The sequence below is a fragment of the Lonchura striata genome, chromosome 20, assembly GCF_050655825.1.
Source record: "Lonchura striata isolate lonStrDom1 chromosome 20, ASM5065582v1, whole genome shotgun sequence".
Taxonomy (NCBI): Eukaryota; Metazoa; Chordata; class Aves; order Passeriformes; family Estrildidae; genus Lonchura; species Lonchura striata.
The window spans coordinates 13,689,802-13,717,162 of record NC_140722.1 but is presented as its reverse complement, the minus strand read 5'-3'; the positions used below and the strand labels follow the sequence as shown (position 1 = coordinate 13,717,162).

The following is a 27,361-nucleotide window of genomic DNA, read 5'->3' as shown; positions in this document are numbered from 1 at the left end:
GAGCCCTTCGAAATCCACTCCATCAATTAATATTTCGCAAAGCCTCACAAAGCACAAGCACCTCTTCAAGCAAGAGCTGTGATCTCCACGCTGCCACCACATCACTCCTGGCTGCCCGAAATGATGGAGCCACACATCCAAACCAGACAGGGGCCACTTCTGTCAGAAGTGGATTTAGCCTCCACAATCTTTCCCCACCTAAATGATTCTTTGATTCTGTGATCTAAATAAATACAGGCAGCATTTCCCCCCAGCCCTGAGCTCAGCCCAGCTGGGGCTGCTCTCCCTGGTGTGCTCCATGGTGTGTCCCTGCTCTGCCATCTTTGCTGTCCCATTTGTGATTTCCAGCTCAGGATAATTCCCAAAGTCAAAGCTCCGTGTCTGGCTGACCTCCTTGGGCTGTACTGGTGGCTCTATTAAAAGCTGTTTCGCAGAGCTGAGCAGTCCCTTTTCCAGGACATGGTATTTATAGCGTGCCACTGGCAGGTAACCCGTGAGGAGCCACCAGAGCCCCTCTCTGCTGCATCTCCGGAGTGCTTGGCACTGTTTGCACATTCTGGGACAAGGAGAACTTGCAGCCACAGAAGGCAACCCCAGGGCCCGGAGCCAGGCAAGGTCTGTCCTTGCTGCGACCGGAGTAAGGTCAAATTGCCCGTAAAAAACACAGCTCAGGCTCCCGGGACATTTCCCCGGCGTGAGGCACGGGGCAGCAGCTCGGGTTAGCCGTCCCTCGTCCTTGGGAGGAGATGCCGGAGAATCCCGCCTGAATTCCAGGCATCCAAGTGTCTTTCTGGGAAAGCCGCTTTGCAGGGGAGGAGCCGCAGGTGCGAGGCAGGCGGCCCGGCGCGGAGGGGCCGCTCAGGGTGCGCTCGGCCGGGCTGCGGGCTGCGGGCTGCGGGCTGCGGGCTGCGGGCTGCGGGCTGCGGGCTGCGGGCTGCGGGATGCGGGCTGCGGGCTGCGGGCTGCGGGCGAGGATGCGGCATGGAGCGGCGGGGGTCGCACAGGGAGCGCGGCCGGGAGCTGAGACGGCTCCATGCCCGGCCCGGGGCGCTCGGGGCTTGGTGCGGGACGGGCGCAGAGATGCGGAGAGATGCGGAGAGATGCGGGACACTCGGGGGCGGTGCGGATCGCCCCAGGAGCTCTGCGGACCGCCAGAGACGGGGATGCGGAGCGCTCCGGGGCAGCGCGGTCCCTCCCGGGGCGGTGCGGGTTGTTCGGAGGGGCGGTGCGGGGGGAGGTGCGGTCCCTGCCGGGGCGGTGCTGTCTGTCCGTCCTTTCCAGGGCGGAGCTGTTTGTCTGTCCCTCCCGGGCGGTGCTGTCTGTCTGTCCCTCCCGGTGCTGTCTGTCTGTCCCTCCCGGGGCGGTGCTGTCTGTCTGTCCGTCCCTCCCGGTGCTGTCTGTCCCTCCCGGGGCGGTGCTGTCTGTCTGTCCCTCCCGGGCGGTGCTGTCTGTCCGTCCCTCCCGGGGCTGTCTGTCCCTCCCGGGGCGGTGCTGTCTGTCTGTCCGTCCCTCCCGGTGCTGTCCGTCCCTCCGGGCGGAGCCGCGGCTGCGGGCGCTGCCCGGCCATGCGGGCGGGCTGAGCGGCGCCGCCGCCGCCTGTCCCGGGCGAGGATGGCGTCCAATTTCAACGAGATCGTGAAGCAGGGCTACGTGCGCATCCGGAGCCGGCGGCTGGGGGTGAGTGCCCGGGGGAGCCTGCCCAGGGCTGCGCTTCTTGCTGTTTATGTCTTTTTTTGCTATTTATATCTTTTTTGCTATTTATTTTTCCCACCCCCCCCGCCACTCCTTTGTCCTCTTTTTGCAAACTGAGCTGTGTGGGTTTTTCCGCAGGAAACAAAAAGACGAGGAGAGAGGAATGAAGGCACATGAATATATGTTATGCATAGGTGTGGATGGATATATTCCTTTTCGCCTCTCTCTCCCGTCGGGAGCCGGGGATGCTGCGCCGCCTCCTCCCGCTGTCCGTGCCCCGAGCTCCGGGCGCCGCTGCGGGGGGACCCGGGGATGGGGATGGGGATGGGGATAGGGATGGGGATGGGGATGGGGGAGCTCCGGGCAGGGCTGAGCTTCTGGAGCCGCTCAGGTGCTCCGGTTCCTGCTGCCGCTCAGGTTTTGGGCTCCTGCGTGGGACAGGTGAAGCTCTGCGGTGTCTTCGGTGCTGTTAGAGGTGCGCGAAATGAAAATTCACGCAGCCCCCTTTAGCTGCTGGTTGAATATTGAAGGTATGTTCAGGTTGTTCTGCTGCCCTGGCGGTTCCCGGTTCCGGCTGTGGGCGCTGGATGTGCCGGGAGTGGCAGGGCTGGAATGAGCTCTGAAATTCCAGGGCTGCTCCTCCAGGGCAGGGGATGGGACACAGAGAGGGGCTCCCTCCGTGTCCCGAAGGGATTCTGGCTCAGGAGGGAGGCTTTGTGTATAGGAAACATTTCAGTTGTTCCATCAGCCTCTCAGGACCGGAAAGGAACTGATTTCTTGTGTTTATTAAAAACTGTTGGGTCGGCAGCTCAGAATTTGTTTGTCTGTGGTGCTCTGAAAGCTTTTGGAAAGCTTTTGCTGCCTCCCTGCAGTTACAGTTCCCTTCTCTTGCTGCACCCATGGGCAATGACTGCTCCACAGTTTTGGGAGCTTGCGTCTCCCGGGCTGGTGTGGAAACAGGAGAGGTTGAGAAGTGTTCCATCAGGCTGGATTTCTCATCCCTGCACTCGCAGGCACAGTTCATTCTGTACAACCGTGCGATTCTGTGGCATTTTGGGGGAATGCCATTTGGAGAGCACTCCTGGTAAATTGGGCACAACTGGTGTGTCCTGATTCAGTCTCATCACTGAATACATACCAGCGTTCAGTTTGCTCTGGCATAAAGGATGAGTACAATTAAACTGTGACACGTTTTTCTGTGCTGTAACAGTGCAGCTCAGTGAAGATGTGACCAGGGTTTATCTAAGCCCACAAAAGCTGTAAATGCTGTCAGTGCTGGTGCCTTTCCTTTATTAAGGCTTTCCAGACCACTCTGAGGGTGCTGCTGCTGAGGAAGTGCTGGATGCCCTCTTAGGAGATGTGCATGTGACAGCTGTAAAAGAGCAATTTTTCTCTCTCCTCTACTCAGAGCACACTGGGAGGTGCCTCTTAAATCGACCTAAAAGACATTAAAAGCAAGACTTGAGTCTCCAGACTGCTCTCCCTGCAAAACTGATGAGTTGGATGTGGTATCGTTAGAAAGAGCATTATGTGAAATATTCTTCCTCTTTTTTATGCACCTACAGCCTGCAAAGTGTAGGTTTGCTGGCTTGTTGGGGATTTTTACAGCGCATACCCAGAGCAGGTTATAATTCAGGGCTGCTTAGTTTCCAGCTTGGGAAATGTTGGCCCACGACTCGAGAGCAGATGTGGCTGCAGATTCTTCCTGGAGCATTTTCTGTGAGCTGCTCACAGCTCTGATGTGCAGAAATGGGTAATTTTGATCAGTCTGGGGTCCCTACAGGCAGGGCTGGAGCTCCTTGGTTCCTCTAGGTGTGATGGGACACCTGGAGCTGGCTGAGCTCCTGGCTTCAGCAAGAGCCTGGATTCAGTCTCCCTCAGTGGCTGCTGAGTGAGACTGAATCTAATAATAATAACTAAGCTAATAACTAATAATAATAACTAATAATAACATATATTATTATGGTTCCTTCAGGGGGTGAAGGATTTACGCTGACAGGTTGTTTTTGTGCTGGGAGGGCACCCAGGAGCTGGGAAGGGAAAAAAATACTTCAGAGAATAAAAGAGTGACTTTTTACCAGCCAGCTTCCCCACGCTGTGCAATCAGGAAGGACGAGGCTGTGCAGCCCCTGCAGGATTGCTGGTTGATGGAGAGGGATCTCGTGTGGCAGGATGTGAGTGGGAGTCGCTGAAATCCATTCCCTGCTCTGGTGGCACAGCTGTAATCAGAGCTTTGTCTCTCCAGGCTGAATGCAGCTCAGCTCCTGCCTTTGCCTCCACAACGCTGTGGCAATTCCATCTCCAAGGGAACTGGGAGCCAAAAATTGCCTCCAGGAATGACTTTGCTGAGGAGCTGGGGTGGGGTGCCACGTTTGGGATGGAAGGGGTGCAGAGAAGCAGCTTGCTCCAATCCAAACCTCTTCTAAAAGGAACGTGACAGTTCTGGAAGGCCCTACTTTGTAATGCCAAAAATTGAATTAAGGCTAATTAGTTTTGCACCTGAACTCTTTCTGCGTGCTTCAAACGTGTGAGTTTAATTGAATATTATTTAATAGAATAGTTTCCATAGCAACATTTGTATCACATGTGCCTTCTGCACAGCCAAATATATTCAGCAGAAAGCTCATTCTTCCCCACTCTTTCCATCCTTGCAGGGAGGAAAAGCATTCCCTGAGCCGGTGGTGTGGGGCTGGTGTGTCATTAGCAGTGACACACAGGAGTGCTGCAGAACTGCTGACAGGGCAGGAGCACAACCTGCCAGAGTTCTTCCAGCCAGGAGAAAATCAGCTTTGCCTTGGGAGGAGGGATTCTGCCAGGGACCACCAGCACCTGAGCGTGGGGAGGGGGACACTCCGTGCTTTTGCAGCCAGCTCTCAGCTGATTAAGGGATTTATATCTGTGCACGAAGCAGGGCTGTTGCTTTGTGGCTTCCCTCTGTCTAAAAAGTCATTTTTGTGCTCCTGATTTTCAGACAGTGCCTCGTTCTGTGGTACAGGTGTGATCTTCCTGAGGAGGAGTGCATCATGGAGATTTTTCCCTGATGGAAAGCCTGCTCTGGACATTCCATTTTTGGGGTGGGGGTGATGCGAACACGCCTGAGCTTTCTCTTTAGGTTGGGCTGGCTCAGTTAAAAATACCAATTAAAACCCAAACAGGAGCAGAGCTTTGAACTGGAGGGGTTTGTGGCCCTGGTGAGCACGAGGAGCTGTACAAGGGACGAGGCAGCTGGGGCTCTGTGGAGGCTCAGTGGTGTGTGCTGCTTCCAGACTCACTTTTTGGGTTGCACTCCCTGTCCAGGCTGAGCTCCCCCTTCCTGTATCCACTGCTAAAATCTGATGGAAGATGTGACTGCTGGGACTACAGCACTGGAATTGTGACCCTGGTTGAGGACAGAAATCGGATCTGTGTGGCTCAGGTTTCTGTGCTTGATGGGCCTGAGTGGCCCAAAACATCTCCATCACATCAGGAGGAAGGAATGTGCTGTCAGGGGTGTCCTCCAGCATCAGGCACTCCTGGCCAGCCCCTGCAGGGATTTGTAGTAATTCAGCCTTCAGCTTCTGACAGGGAGGAGCTGAGCCTGCCCAACTTTGCAGCCAGCTCTTTGTTCCTAGGAAATGCTGAAGTGGTGTCAGCAGTGCTCAAATATTTCTGAACTGATTAAAAAACTCAGCAAAAAAAAAAAAAAAATAGTTCTTATTTTTCTGGATTGCCTGCTTTGCTTTGATTAGTGATTTTCTGGCAGTATTAAACTTTCACCTGAAATGAGGAAGATGTGAAGCCTTCCTGTGTTTGTTTGAGTCAGGACTTCCCAGTTACACGATGGCCAGGTGCAAGGCTGAACTGGGAAAATCCAGCAGTTTTGTCCACCAGTGCTGGCTGCACACCCTCATTTTAGATGGGAAAACTTCTGAGTGAAAAACGCCAATCACTTAAAAGTTTAATAATAATAAAATTGTTATTAAAATTATAATACAATTAGAGTAATAAAGTTTTGCATTAGGACAGTTACAAGCCAATAAAAAGCAAAGAATTGCAGATGTCCAGATGCTCTCAGACACTAAGTCACAGAAAGAATGTCTTGTGAACAAAGGAATCACCCTTAAAACAATACACTTGTTGCATATTCATTTATCTTTCATGGTTATGCATACATTCTATTTAAAACAAGAAACTCTGTCTGTTGTGTGTCAACTGTTTCCTTTAATCCCTATGGCGTCTTTGAGTCTGAGCAAGGCCTGAAGAAATTAGCTTCTTCTGATAAGAAAACCATAAATTCCATAAATTCCTTTCCTTTGGAAGATTTAGGTGTTCCTCAAAGCGAGTATCTCATTCCTAAAAAGAAAACTCCCCCACATCCATAGTCTCTATTTTAACATTATGTTGGAACCTAAAACTACATTTAACACACTACTTAAAAGAATTAATACAGCACAACTTTCTAACATTACACATCTAATATTCAGTGTAACATTTGCGAAAAGCCAATCATAAAATCTTCATTTTTTTCACATTCTGCCTCATGCCTAGAAATTTGGAGGAGCTCCTGCAGAAAGCTCAGGACCTGTCCAGTTCAGCAGAAACGCCTGACTCTGGGGAGCTGCAGAGGGATTCAAGCTCTCGGGGCTTGCTGAGCTTGATTTTGGTTGAAGTGAGTCCCGTGGCAGCGTCATTGAGGAGCCTGGTGCTGCACGTTGTGCTTTGTACGTGTGCTCTGACAAGTTCTGCACAGCTCTGATGCTGTGAAACCCCGGGGGAGGAGAGGCAGAGTGGGGGAGAGACAATCTGCAGGACTGGAACCATATGGTGGGAGAGATTTGGTGCCTGCATACATGTGCCAGCAAGTGAATATGAGGATTTTAAGAGCCTGAGCTGTGAAAACTGCAAAGAAGAATGATGTAAGGCTGGGGGAAGGGGGAAGGAGAAGGAAAAAAAGTTGCCTGTATCTCCATTTGAAGCAGCTTTATTAATAAAACTCTGTTCACCTCTGCAGCTCCTTTCAGGCTGGAAGTTGGAGAAAAACTGAACAGATTTCTCAGGCACCAACTGCAACCTGCAGGATATTAATCCCACTGGAAATTCAGAGTTCTAGTGCGCTGCTAGATAAGGTGTTAGAATATATTCACAGATATTGAGATTTCTTATTGCTTGGAGCTTGTCAGTGGCAGCAGGGATGGGATCCAGAACATTCCTTGGAGCATTTTCCTGGAGCTGATGAGGCCCCTTTGGGGTTTTCTGTGTCCCCTTTTGGGTTTTCTGTGTCCCCTTTTGAGTTTTCTGTGTCCCCTTTCGGGTTTTCTGTGTCCCCTTTTGAGTTTTCTGTGTCCCCTTTCGGGTTTTCTGTGTCCCCTTTGGGTTTTCTGTGTCCCCTTTTGGGTTTTCTGTTGATGGGATGAGAGTCCAGGTCCGTGTCCTTATGGGGTCAGCCCTGGGACTGGGGTTGGAGAAGGTTTTGTCCTTTGGGTGCTGTCACCTCGTGTCACCCCTGTTTGGTGGATCAGGGTGCTCAGCCTGGCTCTGGAGGAGGTAAAAGGAAGTTTTGCAGCTCCTGAGGTGGAATTGCATTTTGTTTCTTTTGATGTTTGACTTGGGGGATCAGCATGGAGTGATGAGGGGTTTAATTTATTCCCAAAGAACCCCATCAAAACCCAAAAAGGACAAACCTCAGAACCATTCCTGGTTCCCCCCAGAAGATTACACAGATTGTGATTTAGAGTATGAAACTCTTGCTTTGATGCTGGCACCTTTTAGGAGGAGGAACGGGGTTTTTTTGTGCTTTCCAGCCTGTTTGCAGATAAATCACCTTCTGTGTTCTTTGGAATATGGGCTTTAATTTGTGAAGTCAAGCAATAATTCCAAATGTTTCCTTGGTCTGAACTGACTCCCAAATAAGTGCCTCTTACCCATTTGCAGTCTTCTTCTAAAGATGCTTTATTGTAACAAGTTTAAAGCCAATCTGACCCTTTCTCCTTTATCCCAAACACTTCCCTGACCTGGTTGTGGATCCTGGCTCTCTTTTCCCTATTTGCTCTTCCTTAGGCAGAAAAATCAGTGATTTCTGGAGGTGACAGCCCCAGCCCTGCCAGGGTGTGTCAGGGATGATTTTACAGGCAGAAAGAGAAGGGAAACCTAATTATAAACAGGTGAAATTTACTCTTTGGTGATTCTGGTGCCTTCTCATCACCAGTTCCTTTCCCAGGGTGAAGGAAATTCTGCTGCCATGCAGGGACATTGCCCTGGAGTGAGATCAGGGATAAATAACATTTTGCAGTGGCTGTGGAAACACTTGAAAGAAAGTAACAGATGCAAGGGCTGAGACTGACATCTTAATTTGAGCCTGACATCTTAATTTGGTGTTTGTGTAGCTTCAGGAATGCTGTGGAAGATGATGGACTGTTCCATTACCTTTTTGTCTGGCTTCATCAAGTGCTGTCAGAAATACCAGTGAGAGTTCAAGCTGTTGAAATGAATATTGGTGTGATTTTTTTTTTTTTTTTTTTGTTTTACTGATAATGATGTCACTTGTTTCAGTTCAGAAGATCAATAGGGTAAAAAGAGTGGAATTTGCCCTCAGTAATGTCAATGTAAGAGGTTAAATTGTCCCTTTACTTGCCAAGTAATGTTTGTCTGGGGAACTATCAATGACTTCTCTGTGTTTGGCAAAGGAAAATTTCCTGTGAATGTCTCCAGGAAGGTGAGGGGGGATGTTTGCTGATGTTCTGGATTAATATGTTCTGAATTAACTCATCCCACTGCGTGGCAGACTCCTGGCACTAAAATACAAGTGGCTACTCCCTGGTAAATGGAGGAGTGTAAGGCTTGTATAGAATTTTTAATGCAGCTTTCTCCAGTTTGGATCTTCCTAAATGGGAATGAACTCCTGACCTCTGTCTTTAATTACCCAGCTGGGACATGAGAAATTCATACGAGCTGGGTTTGTCCATTGAGCAACCTGGAAAAGGGCAGGAGGGCTGCAGGAGCCACTGGAAAAGGGAATTCTACCAGGGAAATACTGCCTCTGGAATCCTTGTTTTATTCAGTGTTTCTTTAAGTCAGTATTGGTCCTTTCCCCTAAACAAAACAAAACAAAAAAAAAAAAAAAAAAACACAAAAAAACCCAAAAAAGAAACAAAACAAAACAAAACCCCAAAAAACCCAAGAAAAACCAAACCAAAAGAGAACCTAAAAAGGAGCTCTGTGTCCTGAGGAAGCAGAGCTGGGCTCAGCACTCCAGATGTGCCTCATGGGGCTGGTCAGAGGGGCAGGATCACTCCAGATGTGCTGGCCAGAGGGACAGGGATGCTTGCAGGGCGTTTGTCACCTCAGCTCTCCAAGCAGCTCCTAACAAGCATCATTACCCGAGTTTTGCAGGTTTTTTATCCTGTTTTCAGGTACAGCTGGGCTGCCCAAGGATGGAGCAGCTGCAGCCCTTCTCCCGTGGCTGCCTCTGGATGCTGGCAGCATAGTGCTGGAAAAATTCCTTTACAGACAGAAAAACTTCATCCCTGTGCAACTTCTGCCTTTTTTTTGGGGGGGTCTCCTTAGGTGTCATCCTAAAACGACGAGTCCTGCTCTGCAGTGCAAGGAGTGCAGCTCTGACTGCAGCTCCTGCTGCTGGTTGTGTGCTGGGGGGATGAAAATCTGAGTTTGTGAGCCCCAGGCATGGGGCAGGTCCCAGCTGTGCCTGCTGGGGACAGCACCCTGCTGCCCTGTGCTTGCCAGAGCTGGGCATGGCTGTCACCCAGAGCATCCCATGCCCTAATTAGCCGGCTCTGAGAGCTGTTAATGAGCTGCAGCAGTGCCCCGTGGCCTGTGGGGTTGGGGTGGCACACAGGAATCACTGCAGCCCCTGTTCTGCAGCTCCCTGATCCTACACGGGGCTGGTGCCCGGGACTGTGCCGTGGCTGGCCCAGCAGGGCAGCACATCCAGCTGCAATTCCAGCTGCAATTCCAGCTGCAATTCCAGCTGCAAATCCAGCTGCTGGCAGCACCAGCTGCCTGCACAGAGCCCAGCTTCAGCCTCCAGGGAAGTCTTCACTCGTTCTCCTGCCCAGTTGCAGCCCCAGGCTGATCTCTCCTCTCCAGTTTCATGCCCAGCATTAACTGTGCCCCTGTACAAAGCTCAGCAGATGTTCAAGCAGCCAAATCTGATACTTAGCTCCAGCCTGGCTGCTTTTTTTTCAGCTGTCACTGCTGTAAATGCTCCTTGGCTCTTCTTTTGGAATGGCTCTTCTCTCCCCTGATGGCCTTAAGCAGCCCTGAATTATAACCTGCTCTGGGAATGGTCTGTAATAAAACCCCAATAAGCCAGCACACCTACACTTTGCAGGCTGTAGGTGCATAAAAAAGAGGAAGCATATTTCACATAATGCTCTTTCTAACAATAGATACCACATCCAACTCATCAGTTTTGCAGGGAGAGCAGTCTGGAGACTCAAGTCTTGCTTTTTTAATGTCTTTTTGGTCACACTTAAGAGGCACCTCCCAGTGTGCTCTGAGTAGAGTGAGGAGAGAATTAACACAGAGTGAAAAAGTAGAATTTTAGGGTTTTAAAATAAGGCGTTCAAGGGGACAAGATGGAGGGATTTGGGCATGTCCTGACCTTATTCTCCTTCTTGCCCTCCATGCCTTGCTGTGCTGGTGACACTTTTCTGTTGGTTTAAGGTGGAGAGACACTATCCAACATAAATGACAGATATTGGCACGTTATTGTAAACATGGCACAGGTAGTTTTTGGTAACACCAAAACACGTAGTTATAAAATAGTAACAGCACCCAGCTCTCAGGTGTTTGAAGGTAATCTGGAGAAATGGCTCTGAGGCTGAACCTTTAACAAAAATCCCACTTCTGGTTGATGTAATTCCAGCTGGGGAGGGGAGGGTTTTTGAAGAGAAAAGACCTGAAGTGATGTTTGAGAGCAGCAGCAATCTGTTGTGACCTGCATTAACAAGGTGCACGGATTCCTAAAGATCTGCCAGGCATTTCTGTGTGCCCTGGCCTCGCAGCAAGTCCTGGCCAGTGCCAAAGCTGGGTTTTGTAACTCGATGACAAAAACCCCTTTGCAATCCTGAGTAGCACTGTGCATTCTGAATGCAGCCAGAAAGCAGATTACAGCCTCATTCCCTGTTAGCAGCTGTGGATGACTCTCATGTAAAATATTGCTGGTGGGGACAGAGCCTGGATGAGGAAGGACGGAGGTTTATCCTTCCCAAAATGTGTTCTCGGGTGGGGGGGAAGGAAAATTGAGATTATTTTCTGTAGTGCCCAGGAGCAGGGAAGAGCAGGATGCAAAGCAGCCCTGGTGGATGGATGCAGTCATTCTGAGCTGCTGCCACATGGAATGGGTGCTCTGGGACAGGGAATGGAATTGTTGGCAGCAGCAGGGCTGGCTCTGCTTTTCCACAGCCCCTGCTCCCCTCTGCAGGGACCACTCGAGTCCTGCTGAGCACAGTTCCAGGTAGAGATGTTCAGAGCCGTGGGATTTTTTTTTCCATCTCTTTGTTATATTGTGGATTTTCGGCGTGAAATCGGCCTGAATGAGCTGCCAGCGTGGGCATGGGTAGGAAAAGGAGAGGCAAACTGTAATTTTATGGAGGGAATGATTCCAATTAAATAGTTGGTGAGCTCTTGGGAAGATTGTGGGTGTTGTCCAGGGTGACCCAGTCTGTTCAGATGAGAGCTGGTGGTACCAGAGCTTTTTTTGGGAACAGATTCCTGGTGGGATCTGCTGGGGGGATGCTGTGGCACGGCTTCATTCTTCCCAAAGCAGAGCAGAATTCTGGATCCCATCCCCTCACAAACTAGAAATGATTTCAGGGCTCATTGCCCACCTTTGGACTCTGAAGTGACAAATTAAAGCTTTTTTCTTCCCTTAAATATCAGATCCAAAGGCTGGCTGGTTGCCTGTGTAAACTGCTCCCTGTTGGAAGGACCTTGGACCTGGAATTCCAGCCCTCCCTCTCAAAGTCCAGCAAAAATCCAATTATTTTCCACCTGCAGCCTTCAGGCTGAGAGTTCCTACCAGCCATGGGTAAAGAGGCAGCACTTTTTTCCCCACAAAATTAAAAAAAAAAAAGGAAAAAAAGAGGCAAATTTCAAGATTTTCCACCTGCAGCCTTCAGGGTGAGAGTGGCTTTGGTGTGAGCTGTCCTTGTGGTCAGGGGCTTCAAACCCTTACATTTAACAGAACAGGCTGAGTGGCCAAAAAAAGCTGGAAAATGGGGGGAAAAATCCTGAAAAAAATGGGGAAAAAAATCCAGTTTCAGCTGGTGCCTGGCACAGGAGCAGCCTGGCCATAACCTAAATGCTCCTGCAGCCACGAGGGGCCAGGAGTGTGAGATGGGGAGGGAAAATGATAAAGCTGAGAGAAGCAGCTGGAAACTGGTGGAAAAAGCACAACCAACAACTTTTTTTGGGTTCAGCAAGGCAGTTATAATGGAAAACGTACAGATTTGCATCAATAATTGACAGAGCTGTAGTATGTAATTATATATAGATCATAGATAATTATGTAGACAATATATAATATATATAATTTTATATATAATCCATGTAGATAATATATAATATATATAATTTTATATATAATCCATAATGTATATAATTATACATAAGGACTTTTTTGGTCCATCAGGGGTCAGAGGATGGAGCTGTTTGTCTGTTGGGAGCTGCAGTGGGATGTTGTGGCCACTGGCTACTGAATTTGTGCTGGGGACATGTCTGATTATTATTTTTTTTGTTTTGTTTTGCTTTTGAAATCCCACTGATTTTGGTGGCAGTTTGGATTCATTTGGAAGCTGCCAGGTGTTGCTTTGGAATTGCTGATGGAGTGTGGGCTGGGAGCAGTTGGCAGGGCTGGTAATTCCTCCCTTCTCTGCAAGGAATGGTGGCAGGAAAAGGAAGTTTTAAAACCACTCTGCCCCAAATAACTTGGATTTAAATTGAGTTTAAAAATTTAAATTTTAAATTCACCCTGGGAGCAAAATCCTGAGTTCTGCAGTTAAATAATCTGCTTTTTTTTCATTGTCAGTAATTCAGTTCCTGCTCCCTCGTGTTAGCCTGATTCACAAAATTCAGAATTCACAAACACACAAGAATTTCTGGCTGGACCCAGAGGAATAGGATGGAACTGCCCAGCAGCTTGGGCTTGTGTTCTCTCTAAACTTCTGAGAGCCCACAGCTGATTCAGGACTTCACTTCTCTGGGGGCACTGGTGATACTCGGGTCAGTGGAGATGCCAAATTTATTCTTTTGTGTCTCCAGATTTACCAGAGATGCTGGTTAGTCTTCAAAAAAGCTTCAAGCAAAGGGCCCAAGAGGCTGGAGAAGTTCTCAGACGAACGAGCTGCCTACTTCAGGTGCTACCACAAGGTAAGGCACGAGGTTTTCTCCAACTAATTTCTTGATTTCTTTTATTACTTAGCAAAATCTAAAGTTTGGTGTATTACTTAGCCTGAAAATCAAAATTTTTTTTTTTACTCTTAAGGTCCTAAACCTTTGTGTGTGCTTTCATTCAGTGAAGTAGAGGCAAAATAAATGTTCTTTCTAGCAAATATCTTGCTAAGCAAGTGGAAAATGACTTTTTTGTTGAAGCACTTGGCCTTTCCTCTCCTCAGCCCTTTAAAATCACTTCTGAAATACTTTGCAGTGGCTCCTGCTCTTCATATTTGCAGGAAGAGCCACCCCAGGGAGCAGGGGAATGCTGAAGGCTCCTGGAGTTCCCATTTTTGTGGGATTTTTGCCTCTGCAGCTGCAGACACAAAACTCATTTTTACAGCAGTGATGCTGTGAAAAGTGCTGTGAAAAGCTCTGCTAAATTCACTGGTGTTTAAAAGAATGAAGAATTTCCCTCCAGCCACTGCTCTGGAATGATGCACATCTCACACCCACCTGAGAATTTCCATGTGCCATTCTCCTGGGCACGGAGGTGGGAATCAGAAACCTTTTCATTTATAATAATTGTAGGCAGAAAGTGCAGGTCATGAATTCCCAGGGGCTGGAGGCTGCTCTGCACTCACCCTGGCAGGCATTTAGGAGGAAATCCTGGGGGAATCCTGCCTCTGAATGCCACAGAGTCTGGGACTGATTGCTCATAAAACCCGTGGCTATTTCTAATAAGGCAGGCCCAGAAATAATTCACATTTCTATTGGGCAACTTCCAGAAGTAATGAGATTTTTTTTAAATTTATTGTGTGAGGGCTGCACGGTGTGTGTAAGAACTTCAGCCCTGTGTCAAACACTACATTTATTGTATATATATATACACACACATATTTATGTATATTTATATATAAATATACAAATATATACTTATATATAAATAAATATGTATTTATATATTATATATATATATAAAAATTATAGATAATTATATATTACAACTCTGTCAAGTCTTGATGCAAACCTCTATATTTTCCATTGTGCCAATGCAACATATCAGCAGCACCTTGGGGAATGGATGTGAAATCCAAGAGGAAGCTGAAGGAGGCTGGAATTTCTTCTCTTCTTTCCTGAAATTCCACAGGTTAGCACCTGTTTGCAGGTGTTTAACCCACAGCAGCCTGGCTCTGCACAGTAAAGCACCATGGAAAGGTCACTGGCTCAGAGATTTTCAGTTTTAAGCCAAGCTTTGCACTTAATTAATTCCAAATTATTGCTTTTCCTATCAATTTAATTTCTGGATTTCTCTAGTAGCTGATTTGACAGGAATGAATGAAGGTGCAGAATCAGTTCCTGAGAGCTGACACACAAATCTGGTGTGGTTTTTATCAGAATTTTGCCAATCGTGCACAGGAGCTCGAAGATCACTCAGGGACACCCTTGGACACTTCCAGGGGGATGAAAAGTGGGAAAAATCTGATTTTCTGGGGTTCATTTGGATTTTGAGAATATTCTCAGGCAGAGGGAGAGCTGAGATTGCTGAGTGAGGCTGTTCTCTGGTTTGGAGTCATCAGCTCTCCAAACTGACAGGTCTGCTTTATTTTTAACAAACCTCACTGAGAGGGAGCTAATGAATATTAAATTTCCTGGGCAAAATGGGCTCATTTGTGAAGAGCACAGGTGCATAAACATGCAGGTTTTTAAAAAATAAAATAAGCCTTGTAAATGTGTGAAATATAAATGTGAATGATGGAGCTTCTGAGAGTATTAAATGTGAGCTGCTGGAAAAAGAGAACTTGTCCCTGCTGCTCTGTATTAGGCTGTAGCTGAATGATTCTGATGGAAATCATAATTAATTATTGATCAAAACACCCAACAAAGAATATGGCAGTGTCTTCCACACTCGCTGCTTTCCACCTGCTTTTTGGTTATAAGAATTTTGGTGATGTCATTTATGAAAATGTTGGGATTTTGGTGATTTTTGTAAAAATGTTGAGATTTTGATGATATTATTTATAAAAATGTTGGGATTTTGGTAATATTATTTATAAAGCTGTTGGGATTTTGGTGCTACTATTTATAAACATGTTGGGATTTTGGAGATATTATTTATAAAATGTTGGGATCTTGGTGATATTGTTTATAAAGATGTTGGGATTTTAGTGACATTATAAAACTTTAACTACACTATACTATAAATACCTTAAAACTAATCATCTGTAATTACCTCTTATAAGTCCCACTACAATACATCTTTCATAATTTGATTTCTCTAAAATACCTAATCTTTTTTGCAAAACTAGCCTTTAAAACTTATTTCCAATTCAATTTCTCTCTCAGCAATATCTATCCTATTCCATAATGTTTCTAAATTAACATTTCTTATCTCAAAATTTGCATAAAAATACACCCTATATAAACCTTCTCTCAAACTTTAAACATTTTCTGCAAATCCATTTCCATTTACCTGGCCTCTGGAGTGATTCTGAAATGCTGCTGAAAGCAGCATCACATCTGATGGTGCTGAGTTGAATGATTCTTATGGAAATAATTGTTAATGATTGATACAATAATTGATAGAAATTATTGATAAAATAAAATAATTGATAAAACAATGGATAAAAATTCTTGAACAAAATAATACTGGAGGAAGGAAAAAACTCTTATTTCTTTTGAGTTTGTGATGTGCCAGAAGAACCCTCAATATTCCAATAAAAACTGAACTGTGTCCTGCTGACAGGACTGCACCGAGCCCTCGAGGGGCTCTGAGTTTTAATCCCATTGTATTCATCTTGCCTTGAAACAGCAGAAGTCATTCACACAGTCTTTTCTGTCTGCTTCTGGAATAATCCATTTGGAAAATTGGATTGAGGAACTTGTAATTGTTTTCCAGGCAAAACTATGGGTAGCAAATTAAATGTTTCAAATCTGAGCACTCTGCTAGGAGGGAGCTGTTGAACATTTATTTTAATGTTAGCTTAACTAATTTAGCATTTAACTTAGCTGGGAGTGAGGCACCAGGTTCAGGGCTTCAAGAGAATTAAAGGAACTTTTCAGGGGGTTTTGGTGTTTGGTGAAATTCCACGCAGGGGAATTCTGTGGAATGTTTGTGAGGAGGAGAGAAGAAGAAAAGAAAATAAGAAAGAAAAGAAGAGTAGAGAGAAGAAGAAAAAGAGATGAAAATGGAGGAGAGGAGAGAAGAGAAAAGAGGAAGAGGAGAAGAGAAGAGAAGAGAAGGGGAGAGGAGAGGAGAGGAGAGGAGAGGAGAGGAGAGGAGAGGAGAGGAGAGGAGAGGAGAGGAGAGGAGAGGAGAGGAGAGGAGAGGAGAGGAGAGGAGAGGAGAGGAGAGGAGAGGAGAGGAGAGGAGAGGAGAGGAGAGGAGAGGAGAGGAGAGGAGAGGAGAGGAGAGGAGAGGAGAGGAGAGGAGAGGAGAGGAGAGGAGAGGAGAGGAGAGGAGAGGAGAGGAGAGGAGAGGAGAGGAGAGGAGAGGAGAGGAGAGGAGAGGAGAGGAGAGGAGAGGAGAGGAGAGGAGAGGAGAGGAGAGGAGAGGAGAGGAGAGGAGAGGAGAGGAGAAGAGAAGAGAAGAGAAGAGAAGAGAAGAGAAGAGAAGAGAAGAGAAGAGAAGAGAAGAGAAGAGAAGAGAAGAGAAGAGAAGAGAAGAGAAGAGAAGAGAAGAGAAGATCAGCCTGGATGGGCTTTTAGGTCCCTCAAACCCAAACCTTTCCATGATTTTATATAAAATTTAATCCCTTATTTATACTCAGCAGGTCAGAGAAGTGCAGGCAGGAGCGAGAAATAACATTTTCCATTCAGCATTCCCCTGGGCTTTCCTGGGAAATGGTTTCTCTGTTCTCATCATGGGGACAATTAATCTCCCAGGAAAGCCAGACAAACCTCTGTGAGCACTGCAGAGGCAATAGGTGAGAGATAAACAATGCTGGGGTCATCTGCAATTTCCCTTGCAGGAAATGCAAATGTGCTCGGCCAAAATGTCAAGTTGGTTGCTATCCTGAACGGGGAAAAATCTGATTTTATTCCCCCTTGAATTCTAATCCTTCTAATCTGAGAAAAATGTCTTGGAGTGGAAGTGGCAGCTGGCAGTTTGTGCTTGGCCTGCCATGCCCCACGAATTTGTGACAGATTTGTGTTCAGCCGTGGGGATCTGCTCCCATCAGAGCATTTCCTGCAAGAGGGGGAGAACCAAAATCCTCCTGCAGAATTACGCCCAATTAGCACGTCTCAGTTTTGACACTTTGACAAAACCTTCAAGGTGGAGGCTGGAAAAAGCTGAGCTCCAAATGTGGCAGCTCTGCTGAAGGTTTGGGTGCTCCCCACGGGATGCTCCTTGCACTCCATCCTGCTGTGCCCATGGAGCGAGGTTCTGCTATTGGCTCTTGTTTTTGTTTTTATTCTGGGGAGATGCTGTCCATGAGCTGCTCATTCACAGCAGGAAGAGCTTTTCTTGATTGGAAGTGTGATTAATTTAAAGAAATGGTAAAGAAAACTTGCTCCTCAGCCAAATTTTGGAGCATTACTCAAGGGTTGTGAGGGTGAAAGGTTCTCGTTAGAAAAATGAAATCAGTGTGTTATGTATTTACTAAAGTTGTGTACAAGGTAATACCAAATTTTATATTTTTGTGTGTGTAAAAGCTATTTTTCCAATAATTGTTTGGCAACTAAACAACAGAAATCTGTGTTTTTGAATCTTTACCACTAAAAGACTTTGTGATAATGAGAACCGTGATTTTTTTTTTTTTTTTTTTTTTTTGAAGTGGACCAGTCCAACAAATCCTCAACTTTCCCTCAAAAAAAAAATATATTATGTAGGGAGCAGCTTTTCACCACTGTTTTTTCCTCTGTGCTGGAGCTGGGAGTGCTGGAACTCCACGTGGGTGAATTTGGGTTTCCATCTCCACCTCTCTCTGGTTCTGCTGCACCAGGTTGGTTTTTCTCGTGCCCTTCGTGTGAATGCTGCTCAGGCTGGAGGCAGCTTTGGTCCCACCTTTCCCTTGGCTGCAATTCCATCAGGATGGTGTCACACTGATGTCTTGGAGAGCTGGAGGAGGTGGCTGCTGCATCTCCCAGGGAAGGTGGGAGAATTTCCCAGGTGATTCCTGGCTGCATCTCCTCAAGAGCCACCACAGAGATCCTGAGCCTGCAGATGCTGCCTCACCTTTTTCCCCCTCTTTTTCCCCTCCTCTCCTCCCCTTGCCCAGCCAAGAACAGACAGGTCTCTTCCAAGCCTCTCACTAAAATCCCAAATTGTGCTTCTCCAGGTCACGGAGCTCAACAACGTGAAGAATATCTCGAGGCTGCCAAAAAGCACAAAGAAACACGCAGTGGGCATTTATTTCAGTGATGACACCTCCAAAACTTTTGCTTGTGACTCAGGTGGGTGACATGGCCACGCTCCTTAGAAAACCTCAGAGCACTGAGTGTGAAATTATAAACACGATCTGCCTACACAGAGATTTTCTGGGCATTTCTGCAGAACTTGAGGCAGATGAGTGGTGCAAGGTGCTGCAGATGGAGTGCCTGGGAACACGAATTAATGACATTAGCCTTGGAGAGCCTGACTTGTTGTCATCTGGAGTAGAGAGGGAGCAGAGTGGTAGGTACAGAAATTTTTATGTTTGGGATTTTTAATTGCATTATTTTCAAGCCATGCGGATATTGGAAGTAAAGAGGAGCAAAACTCTTTTTCCAAGCCCTCCTTGTTGTTTTGGTGGGGGTGGTTTTGGTTGTTTGAAGGTTTATTTTTGGCTTTTAATTGCTACCAGAGAAATAAGTTATCTAGAAATATCTTGGAGTAGCACTTCCCTTTCTCAGATGAGCTAGCTGCTCCTGGAAATGGGAACTATTTGTTTTGTGGTTTTTTTTTTTTTTTTTGGTGTGATGTCAATGACTGAGGCTTTGTAAAGAGAATAATAAATAACAGTAATTGCATGCAAAACCTGGGCCTGTGGCTACTCCACTTCCCTGTGCAAACGAGCTCATTACCTGCACGAGCAATGGATTTATTCACAAATTGCACACAACATTTATGAGCTGTTTGCAAATACCAGGGTTATGCTGGTGCACTTCTCCTCAGGCTCTGTGTGCACACACAAATATTTGATGCCCTTTGGGTGCAGCATTTGTGGAGTTCACAGAGTCACAGGCGGGAATTCTTTGTGTGGGAATGAACAGTTCTAAGTGGAAATAGAGATGGAAAATAGGAAATTCCTTGAATGACTTGCTGGGCAGGGATTTTAGACTAACCTTTTGTTTTTCTCCCAGAGAGATTCAATGTGTATTTGATGCCATCCCCTAATTTAGATGTGCATGGGGAATGTACCTTGCAGATAACATTTGAGAATATCTGTCTTTGGGACATCCAGAATCCCAGAGTCAAACTGGTCTCGTGGCCACTCAGTGCCCTGCGGCGCTACGGGCGGGACCCAGCCTGGTTCACCTTCGAGGCAGGCAGGTAAGTGCAGGACTTCCCCTGCCTTTGCCTTCCTGGGGCTGCTGCAGACATTTCCTGAGGGCTCCCAGGGATAATGGACCCATTGCTTCAAAAAGAAAAATGCAATTAGAATGTTGGAATAAGTATAACCCCTCCCAAAAAGCACATCAATCAATGCCCACTGTGGCATTACCCCTGGAGGATTTGTGATCAATCAATACCCACTGTGACATTACCCCTGGAGGCTTTCTGATCAATCAGTACCTACTGTTACATTATCCCTGGAGGCTTTCTGATCAATCAATACCCATTCTGACATTACCCCTGGAGGCTTTCTGATCAATCAATACCCACTGTGGCATTACCCCAGAGGCTTTGTGATCAATCCCCCCTCTGCCATCACCTCTGACTGACATGATCCCAGGTTTCCCTTCCAGGCTGAGCAAAGGCAGGAGCAGGGGGGTGGCAGTGACCCTGTCCCCCAGCAGAGGGGTGGCAGTGACCCTGTTCCAGGGGGTGGCAGTGACCCTGTCCCCCAGCAGAGGGGTGGCAGTGACCCTGTTCCAGAGGGGTGTCAGTGACCCTGTTCCAGGGGGTGGCAGTGACCCTGTTCCAGGAGGTGTCAGTGACCCTGTTCCAGGGGGTGGCAGTGACCCTGTTCCAGGGGGTGGCAGTGACCCTGTTCCAGGAGGTGTCAGTGACCCTGTTCCAGGGGGTGGCAGTGACCCTGTCCCCCAGCAGAGGGGTGGCAGTGACCCTGTTCCAGAGGGTGGCAGTGACCCTGTTCCAGAGGGTGGCAGTGACCCTGTTCCAGGGGGTGGCAGTGACCCTGTTCCAGGGGGGTGGCAGTGACCCTGTTCCAGGGGGTGGCAGTGACCCTGTTCCCCAGCAGAGGGGTGGCAGTGACCCTGTTCCAGGGGGTGGCAGTGACCCTGTTCCAGGGGGGTGGCAGTGACCCTGTTCCAGGGGGTGGCAGTGACCCTGTTCCAGGGGGGTGGCAGTGACCCTGTTCCAGGGGGTGGCAGTGACCCTGTCCCCCAGCAGAGGGGTGGCAGTGACCCTGTTCCAGGGGGTGGCAGTGACCCTGTTCCAGGGGGTGGCAGTGACCCTGTTCCCCAGCAGAGGGGTGGCAGTGACCCTGTTCCAGGGGGTGGCAGTGACCCTGTTCCAGGGGGTGGCAGTGACCCTGTTCCAGAGGGTGGCAGTGACTCTGTTCCAGAGGGTGGCAGTGACCCTGTTCCAGGGGGTGGCAGTGACCCTGTTCCCCAGCAGAGGGGTGGCAGTGACCCTGTTCCAGAGGGGTGGCAGTGACCCTGTTCCAGGGGGTGGCAGTGACCCTGTTCCCCAGCAGAGGGGTGGCAGTGACCCTGTTCCAGGGGGTGGCAGTGATCCTGTTCCAGGGGGTGGCAGTGACCCTGTTCCAGAGGGTGGCAGTGACCCTGTTCCAGAGGGTGGCAGTGACTCTGTTCCAGAGGGTGGCAGTGACCCTGTTCCAGGAGGTGTCAGTGACCCTGTTCCAGAGGGTGGCAGTGACTCTGTTCCAGAGGGTGGCAGTGACCCTGTTCCAGGGGGTGGCAGTGACCCTGTTCCCCAGCAGAGGGGTGGCAGTGACCGTGTTCCAGAGGATGGCAGTGACCCTGTTCCAGGGGGGTGGCAGTGACCCTGTTCCAGAGGGTGGCAGTGACCCTGTTCCAGGGGGTGGCAGTGACCCTGTTCCAGAGGGTGGCAGTGACCCTGTTCCAGGGGGTGGCAGTGACCCTGTTCCAGAGGGTGGCAGTGACCCTGTTCCAGGGGGTGGCAGCGACCCTGTTCCAGGGGGTGGCAGTGACCCTGTTCCAGGGGGTGGCAGTGACCCTGTTCCAGGGGGTGGCAGTGACCCTGTCCCCCAGCAGAGGGGTGGCAGTGACCCTGTTCCAGGGGGTGGCAGTGACCCTGTTCCAGGGGTGTGGCAGTGACCCTGTTCCCCAGCAGAGGGGTGGCAGTGACCCTGTTCCAGGAGGTGTCAGTGACCCTGTTCCAGGGGGTGGCAGTGACCCTGTTCCCCAGCAGAGGGGTGGCAGTGACCCTGTTCCAGGGGGTGGCAGTGACCCTGTTCCAGGGGGGTGTCAGTGACCCTGTTCCAGAGGGTGGCAGTGACCCTGTTCCAGGGGGTGGCAGTGACCCTGTTCCAGGGGGTGGCAGTGACCCTGTTCCAGGGGGTGGCAGTGACCCTGTTCCAGGGGGGTGGCAGTGACCCTGTTCCAGGGGGTGGCAGTGACCCTGTCCCCCCGGTTCCCCCAGCCCAGGGGCAGCACGGGGAGGCTCAGCTGGGCTGGGCCCTGCCACCACAGCTGCCCCTTGTGCCCTGCAGGATGTGTGACACGGGAGAAGGGCTCTTCATCTTCCAGACCAGGGAGGGCGAGGCCATCTACCAGAAGGTGCACTCGGCCGCCCTGGCCATAGCGGAGCAGCACGAGCGGCTGCTGCAGAGCGCCAAGGATTCCATGGTAGGAGCTGCTGGGCACCGGGAGGGGCTCCGCTCTGGGCACCCCCCAGGGCTGCTGCTGGGGCTGCTCTTGTATTGCCACCGTCAGCATTGGTTTATTATTATTGCTGTTCTTGTATCTTATTGGTACTATGTTATTGTATAGTACATTACATTATATTGTATTAAACATATTACATTACATTACAGTCTATTATACTAATTACATTATATTTATTATGTTACATTATATTGCATTCCATTACAATATATTATATTACATTACATTATATTGTATTAAACATATGACATTACATTACAGTCTATTATACTAATTACATTATATTTATTACGTTACATTATATTGCATTCCATTACAATATATTATATTACATTACATTATATTGTATTAAACATATGACATTACATTACAGTCTATTATACTAATTACATTATATTTATTACGTTACATTATATTGCATTCCATTACAATATATTATATTACATTACATTATATTGTATTAAACATATTACATTACATTACAGTCTATTATACTAATTACATTATATTTATTACATTACATTATATTGCATTTGCCATTACAATGTATTATATCATATCAATAACATAGATTATATTATATTATTAGAATATAATATTTATTACTTTATATTACATTCTATTATGTAATATCATATGTCAGTCACATATATTATATTATTATATTTATTACATTACATTATATTATATTAATCACATTATATTATACTAATTACATTATATACTAATTACATTATATTGCATTCCATTACAATGTATTATATCAAGAATAGAATAGAATAGAATAGAATAGAATGCAATATAATGTAATATAATGTAATATCATGTAATATCATGCAATACAATGTAATAATATAATATAATATAATATAATATAATATAATGTAATGTAATGTAATGTAATGTAATGTAATGTAATGTAATAATATAAATTCCTTAAAATTTATGTTTCAAAATGACCATGAATAGGTTTACAGTTTATTTGGTTTGCATTTATGGAGTAAAATCTCCATCTTCCAAGTGCCCACAGACTCCCAGCTGCAGAGTTATTTCGACAGGCAGCAGCTGCCCACCCTCCAAAGCAGCTTTGTCAGCAGCACTGTGTCCCCCAGCACCCCAGAATGGACCTGCAGCCCCTGCAGCAGCGGCCCTGCATGGGGGTGCAGTGCCACTGCTGCAGCTGTCCCTGAGCCTGTCCCTAATGGACCTGCAGCCCCTGCAGCGGCAGCCCTGCATGGGGTGCTGTGCATGGGGGTGACACTTGTGGGGGTGCCAGCTGTCCCTGAGCCTGTCCATAAGGGAATTGCAGCCCCTGCAGCGGCAGCCCTGCATGGGGGTGCAGTGCCACTGCTGCAGCTGTCCCTGAGCCTGTCCATAAGGGGATTGCAGCCCCTGCAGCAGCGGCCCTGCATGGGGGTGCAGTGCCAGTGCTGCAGCTGTCCCTGAGCCTGTCCTGCCTTGCAGCTGCAGCTGAGGAGGAGCGAGCGGGCCGTGTCGCTGGGCACCGTGGTGCCCCTGCCCCGCAGCGCCTACTGGCACCACATCACCCGGCAGCACAGCACGGGGCAGCTCCTGGGCCTGCCAGGTAAGGACACTGCCACGCCTGGCACCCGCCCCGGGGTGGCACTGGGCACACCTGACACTGCCCCAGGGTGGCACTGAGCCCCAATGCTGCTCTGCTGCATGGGGGTGACATTCATGGGGGTGACATTCATGGGGGTGGCACTCAGCCCAAACACTGTTTTGCTCCATGGGGTGACACTCATGGGGGTGACAGTGATGGGGGTGACACTGAGCCCTAACTCTGCTCTGCTCCATGGGGTGACACTCATGGGGGTGGCACTGATGGGGGTGACATCCATGGGGGTGACATTCAGCCCAAACACTGCTCTGCTCCATGGGGGTAGCACCTGTAGGGGTGACACGGATGGGGGTGACACTGAGCCCCAGTGCTGCTCTGCTTTATGGGAGTGACACTCGTGGAGGTGACACTCATGGGGGTGACACTCATAGGGATGGCACTGATGGGGGTGACACTGAGCCCTAATGCTGCTCTGCTCTATGGGGGTGGCACTTGTGGAGGTGACACTCATGAGGGTGACATTCATGGGGGTGACATTCAGCCCAAACACTGCTCTGCTAGATGGGGGTAGCACTTGTGGGGGTGACACTCGTGGGGGTGACACTCGTGGGGATGACACTGAGCCCTAACTCTGCTCTGCTCCATGGGGGTGACACTGGTGGGGGTGGCACTCCTGGGTGCCACTCAGCTGAGCTGCTGCCCAGCTCTGAGCTCCTGCAGGAGGGGAAGGTGCAGCCCCTGATGTGCAGCACCGATGGGTGCTCTGTGCTGCTGATGTGCAGCACCGATGGGTGCCCTGTGCTGCTGATGTGCAGCACCTATGGGTGCCCTGTGCTGCTGATGTGCAGCACCTATGGGTGCCCTGTGCTGCTGATCTTCTTCCCCTGCTGGAGCACCAGGTGCCCAGAGCTGGCCAAGTTCAGCTCCGTGGAGTTGTGTTTGTTTCCAGAATTGAAAACCCAAAAATAAAAAAACCAACCCACCAAACAAACCAAACCAAAAAAATCCTTGAAGGAAATGTTTTTCCTGGTTCTTTCTGTCCGACACTAGAGGGGGCAGGCAGCACATGGAAAGCTCCATGCAGAGGAGGGATGCAGGATGAAAGCAGCACTTCCCTGCCTGCTCCTGGTGGCAGCCCCTGGTACAGTCTGCATTGGCCCTGCTGTGCTTTCCACAGAGCCAAATCAGTAATTCAGCGTGGAGCTGGCATGGGATAAACAGATTGCAGGGGTACAAGCCACTTGTTTTATATTTAGAAAAATATCTTCCTTGTTAGAATGGGAAAAAAAGATCTAACAGAGCATTTTTACATCTTAAAAGCAAGAAAATTTCAGAAGTTTGAAAAAAAAATTAATTTGCTTTGTACAAGTTTCTGTTCTGATGGAAGTGGTAAAGAAAATCTGTGTGGCTATTTCTGAGCTGGAGCAGCAGATGGAGCAGGGTTAGATTTAATGAATTGATCTGTGTGTAAATGACTGGCTGGGGTACCTGTGTTTGACGGGGCTGTTCTGTTTGGTAATTAATGAATTGGTCTGTGTGTAAATGACTGGCTGGGGTGCCTGTGTTTGACTGGGGTGTTCTGTTTGATAATTAATGAATTGGTCTGTGTGTAAATGACTGGCTGGGGTGCCTGTGTTTGACGGGGCTGTTCTGTTTGGTAATTAATGAATTGGTCTGTGTGTAAATGACTGGCTGGGGTGCCTGTGTTTGACTGGGGTGTTCTGTTTGATAATTAATGAATTGGTCTGTGTGTAAATGACTGGCTGGGGTGCCTGTGTTTGACGGGGCTGTTCTGTTTGGTAATTAATGAATTGGTCTGTGTGTAAATGACTGGCTGGGGTGCCTGTGTTTGACGGGGCTGTTCTGTTTCTCCATCTCTTGGTGAAGGTGTTTCCAGCCCCCTGAAGCTGCAGCGCACGGACACTTTCCCAGCCTACAGGTCAGAGCAGCGATAGAACCCCAGGCAGAGCTTCACAAACTCTTTGTCCTCTGACCAGCTGCCCCAGAGCGTGACAGTGCTGATGACAACCAGGGATGGAGGCACAGAGAAGTTCAGGTTGGAGGAAAAATTCTTGCAATACAAAGGATTTTCTAAACTTTGGCAAATACAGAAACGCTTCTGTGGATACTGGGGAGAGGAACCAAACCACCAAACCCTTTCTGGTGAATCTTTTGTATCTTACAGCTGGACACAGAAGAAATAACTCCCTAAACACTTCCCACTGGTTTTGTATGATAGGTATGTTGTAAATATGTGAGACTCCTGCTGTAGTGTGGTTATTTTGTCTCCTGACACTGGTTTGTGGCAGTGCTTAACTTTAGTTATTCCCATTATTGTTACCCTGTTCCTGATCTCTGGAATGGTGGCCAGTTTGAAGCAGCTCTTGGATACAATTTTTCCTGTTGGAAGTATTGATTGATTTCTTTTAAAATAATCTTCTCTTTCCTGTATTTATTTCTATCTCTGTAAGCATTGAAAATAAAAAAAGTCCCATGCAATTTGTGTTTCCGAGTTTGGGGTTTTTTTGTCATTCAATTAGCACAAGATAATTTTCTTCTAGGACAGGATCATGGTCTGGGGCTTTGAGCTGAAAATAGAAAAAGGTAAATGCTGGATTTCCACGTGCAGGAGTGTTGTAGGAACAGACTGGAGGGGAGGGAGGCTCTCAGGGAAGCCAAACCCTGAGAGTGGTGCAGGCAAACGTGTTTCTGCAGAATGCAAAATCAATCTGTCATCGTTGTGGGAGGTGCCCCAGAGTGCAAAGATAAGCTTAATTTATCGTAAATAAGGATTATGCTCATCCCAGAGCTGAGCTGCTCACACAGAGAAGGGATTCAAAGGCATGTTGTGACTAATGAGTCTTTATCCTTCAGGTTTGCTTCTGCTCATGCATTCCCTTGCTGGCAGCAGCTGTTGTTTTTACCTGGATATGACAGTTCAGGAAATGCTTTTATTCACCTGTGTGCAGTGATTGATAGGACACACTGTGATTGATAGGCTGAACACTCCAACTACAAAGAAGACCAAACAAAAAAGCCACTCTAACCTTGACCTTTAAGTGAAGGGTCATTAAATCAACCAGAGATTATTCTTGCCAGTGAAACCACTTGGGAAGGCTGGGACAGCAGCCTGGAGCTCACTTGGCTGTGAATCACTGGGTGGGGGTGACACAGGATGAAGAAGCTGCTTTGGTTTGATTTTTGGTAGCAGCACATGAAGTTACCTTTGCATCCCTGCTGGCTCAGAAAGCTCAGAGGGAATGAGGGGATTTGCTGCTCCTGGAGGGGGTGGCTTCCTTGTGACACTCACTCTGCACAGAGACACAATTCTGTCCCACAGAGAGAAGAGAAAACAATCTTTATCTCTGCTCCTTGGTTTTGCCCATGTGGGATGTGGTTGGAGATTGTTCACCTGCAGGGATGGCTGGGCTGGATTCTGGGGAAGTTGTTTGGGGTCAGTGACCAATGGAGCCAGCTGTGGCTCAGCAGAGAGTCACAAGTTAGTTAATTAATTAGATGGGTAAGTAAGAAGTATGGAGAATAGCACAGTCTCTCTTTAAATAGTATATTAATGTAATATGGTTTTAATAAAGCAATCCTTCAGCCTCCTGATCTGGAGCAGACACCATCATCTCTTCCCTGAGCCGGGGCTGCCTGAATTCTGATATTTCCTGGCATTGGGAAGGGCTCCCTGGGCTGGAGCTGGCTGCTCAGGCTCCGTGGATGCTGCACACCTGG

At 47.9% G+C, this 27,361-nt stretch overlaps 1 protein-coding gene across 4 annotated transcripts; it reads left to right on the top strand.

Annotated features, from left to right (window-relative positions):
- Window positions 1-1,532: 1,532 nt before the first annotated feature.
- DOK5 (docking protein 5) lies at window positions 1,533-26,122 on the top strand. 4 transcript variants are annotated; one of them, XM_085558300.1, is made up of 9 exons: window positions 1,533-1,677; window positions 12,952-13,059; window positions 17,841-18,008; window positions 18,345-18,459; window positions 18,560-18,679; window positions 19,387-19,537; window positions 21,867-22,002; window positions 23,506-23,626; window positions 25,511-26,122. In XM_085558300.1, the coding sequence occupies exons 1-9, from the start codon at window positions 1,612-1,614 to the stop codon at window positions 25,576-25,578; spliced, it is 1,053 nt and encodes a 350-aa protein (XP_085414426.1). In that variant the 5' UTR covers window positions 1,533-1,611; the 3' UTR covers window positions 25,579-26,122. The 4 variants fall into 4 exon arrangements, with proteins under 4 accessions (XP_085414426.1, XP_085414425.1, XP_021389716.2 ...); XM_085558299.1 differs by having other exon boundaries at window positions 19,348-19,537; XM_021534041.4 differs by lacking the exon at window positions 17,841-18,008.
- Window positions 26,123-27,361: the final 1,239 nt, after the last annotated feature.

Bases quoted from the DNA above. Each gene is read 5' to 3' on its own strand.
- DOK5 (XM_085558299.1), top strand. From the start codon at position 1,612: ATGGCGTCCAATTTCAACGAGATCGTGAAGCAGGGCTACGTGCGCATC. The intron at 18,009-18,344 runs GTTGGTTTTTCT...GTGCTTCTCCAG, and splicing joins CTCTGGTTCTGCTGCACCAG to GTCACGGAGCTCAACAACGT. The intron at 18,680-19,347 runs GTAGGTACAGAA...TTTTTCTCCCAG, and splicing joins AGTAGAGAGGGAGCAGAGTG to AGAGATTCAATGTGTATTTG.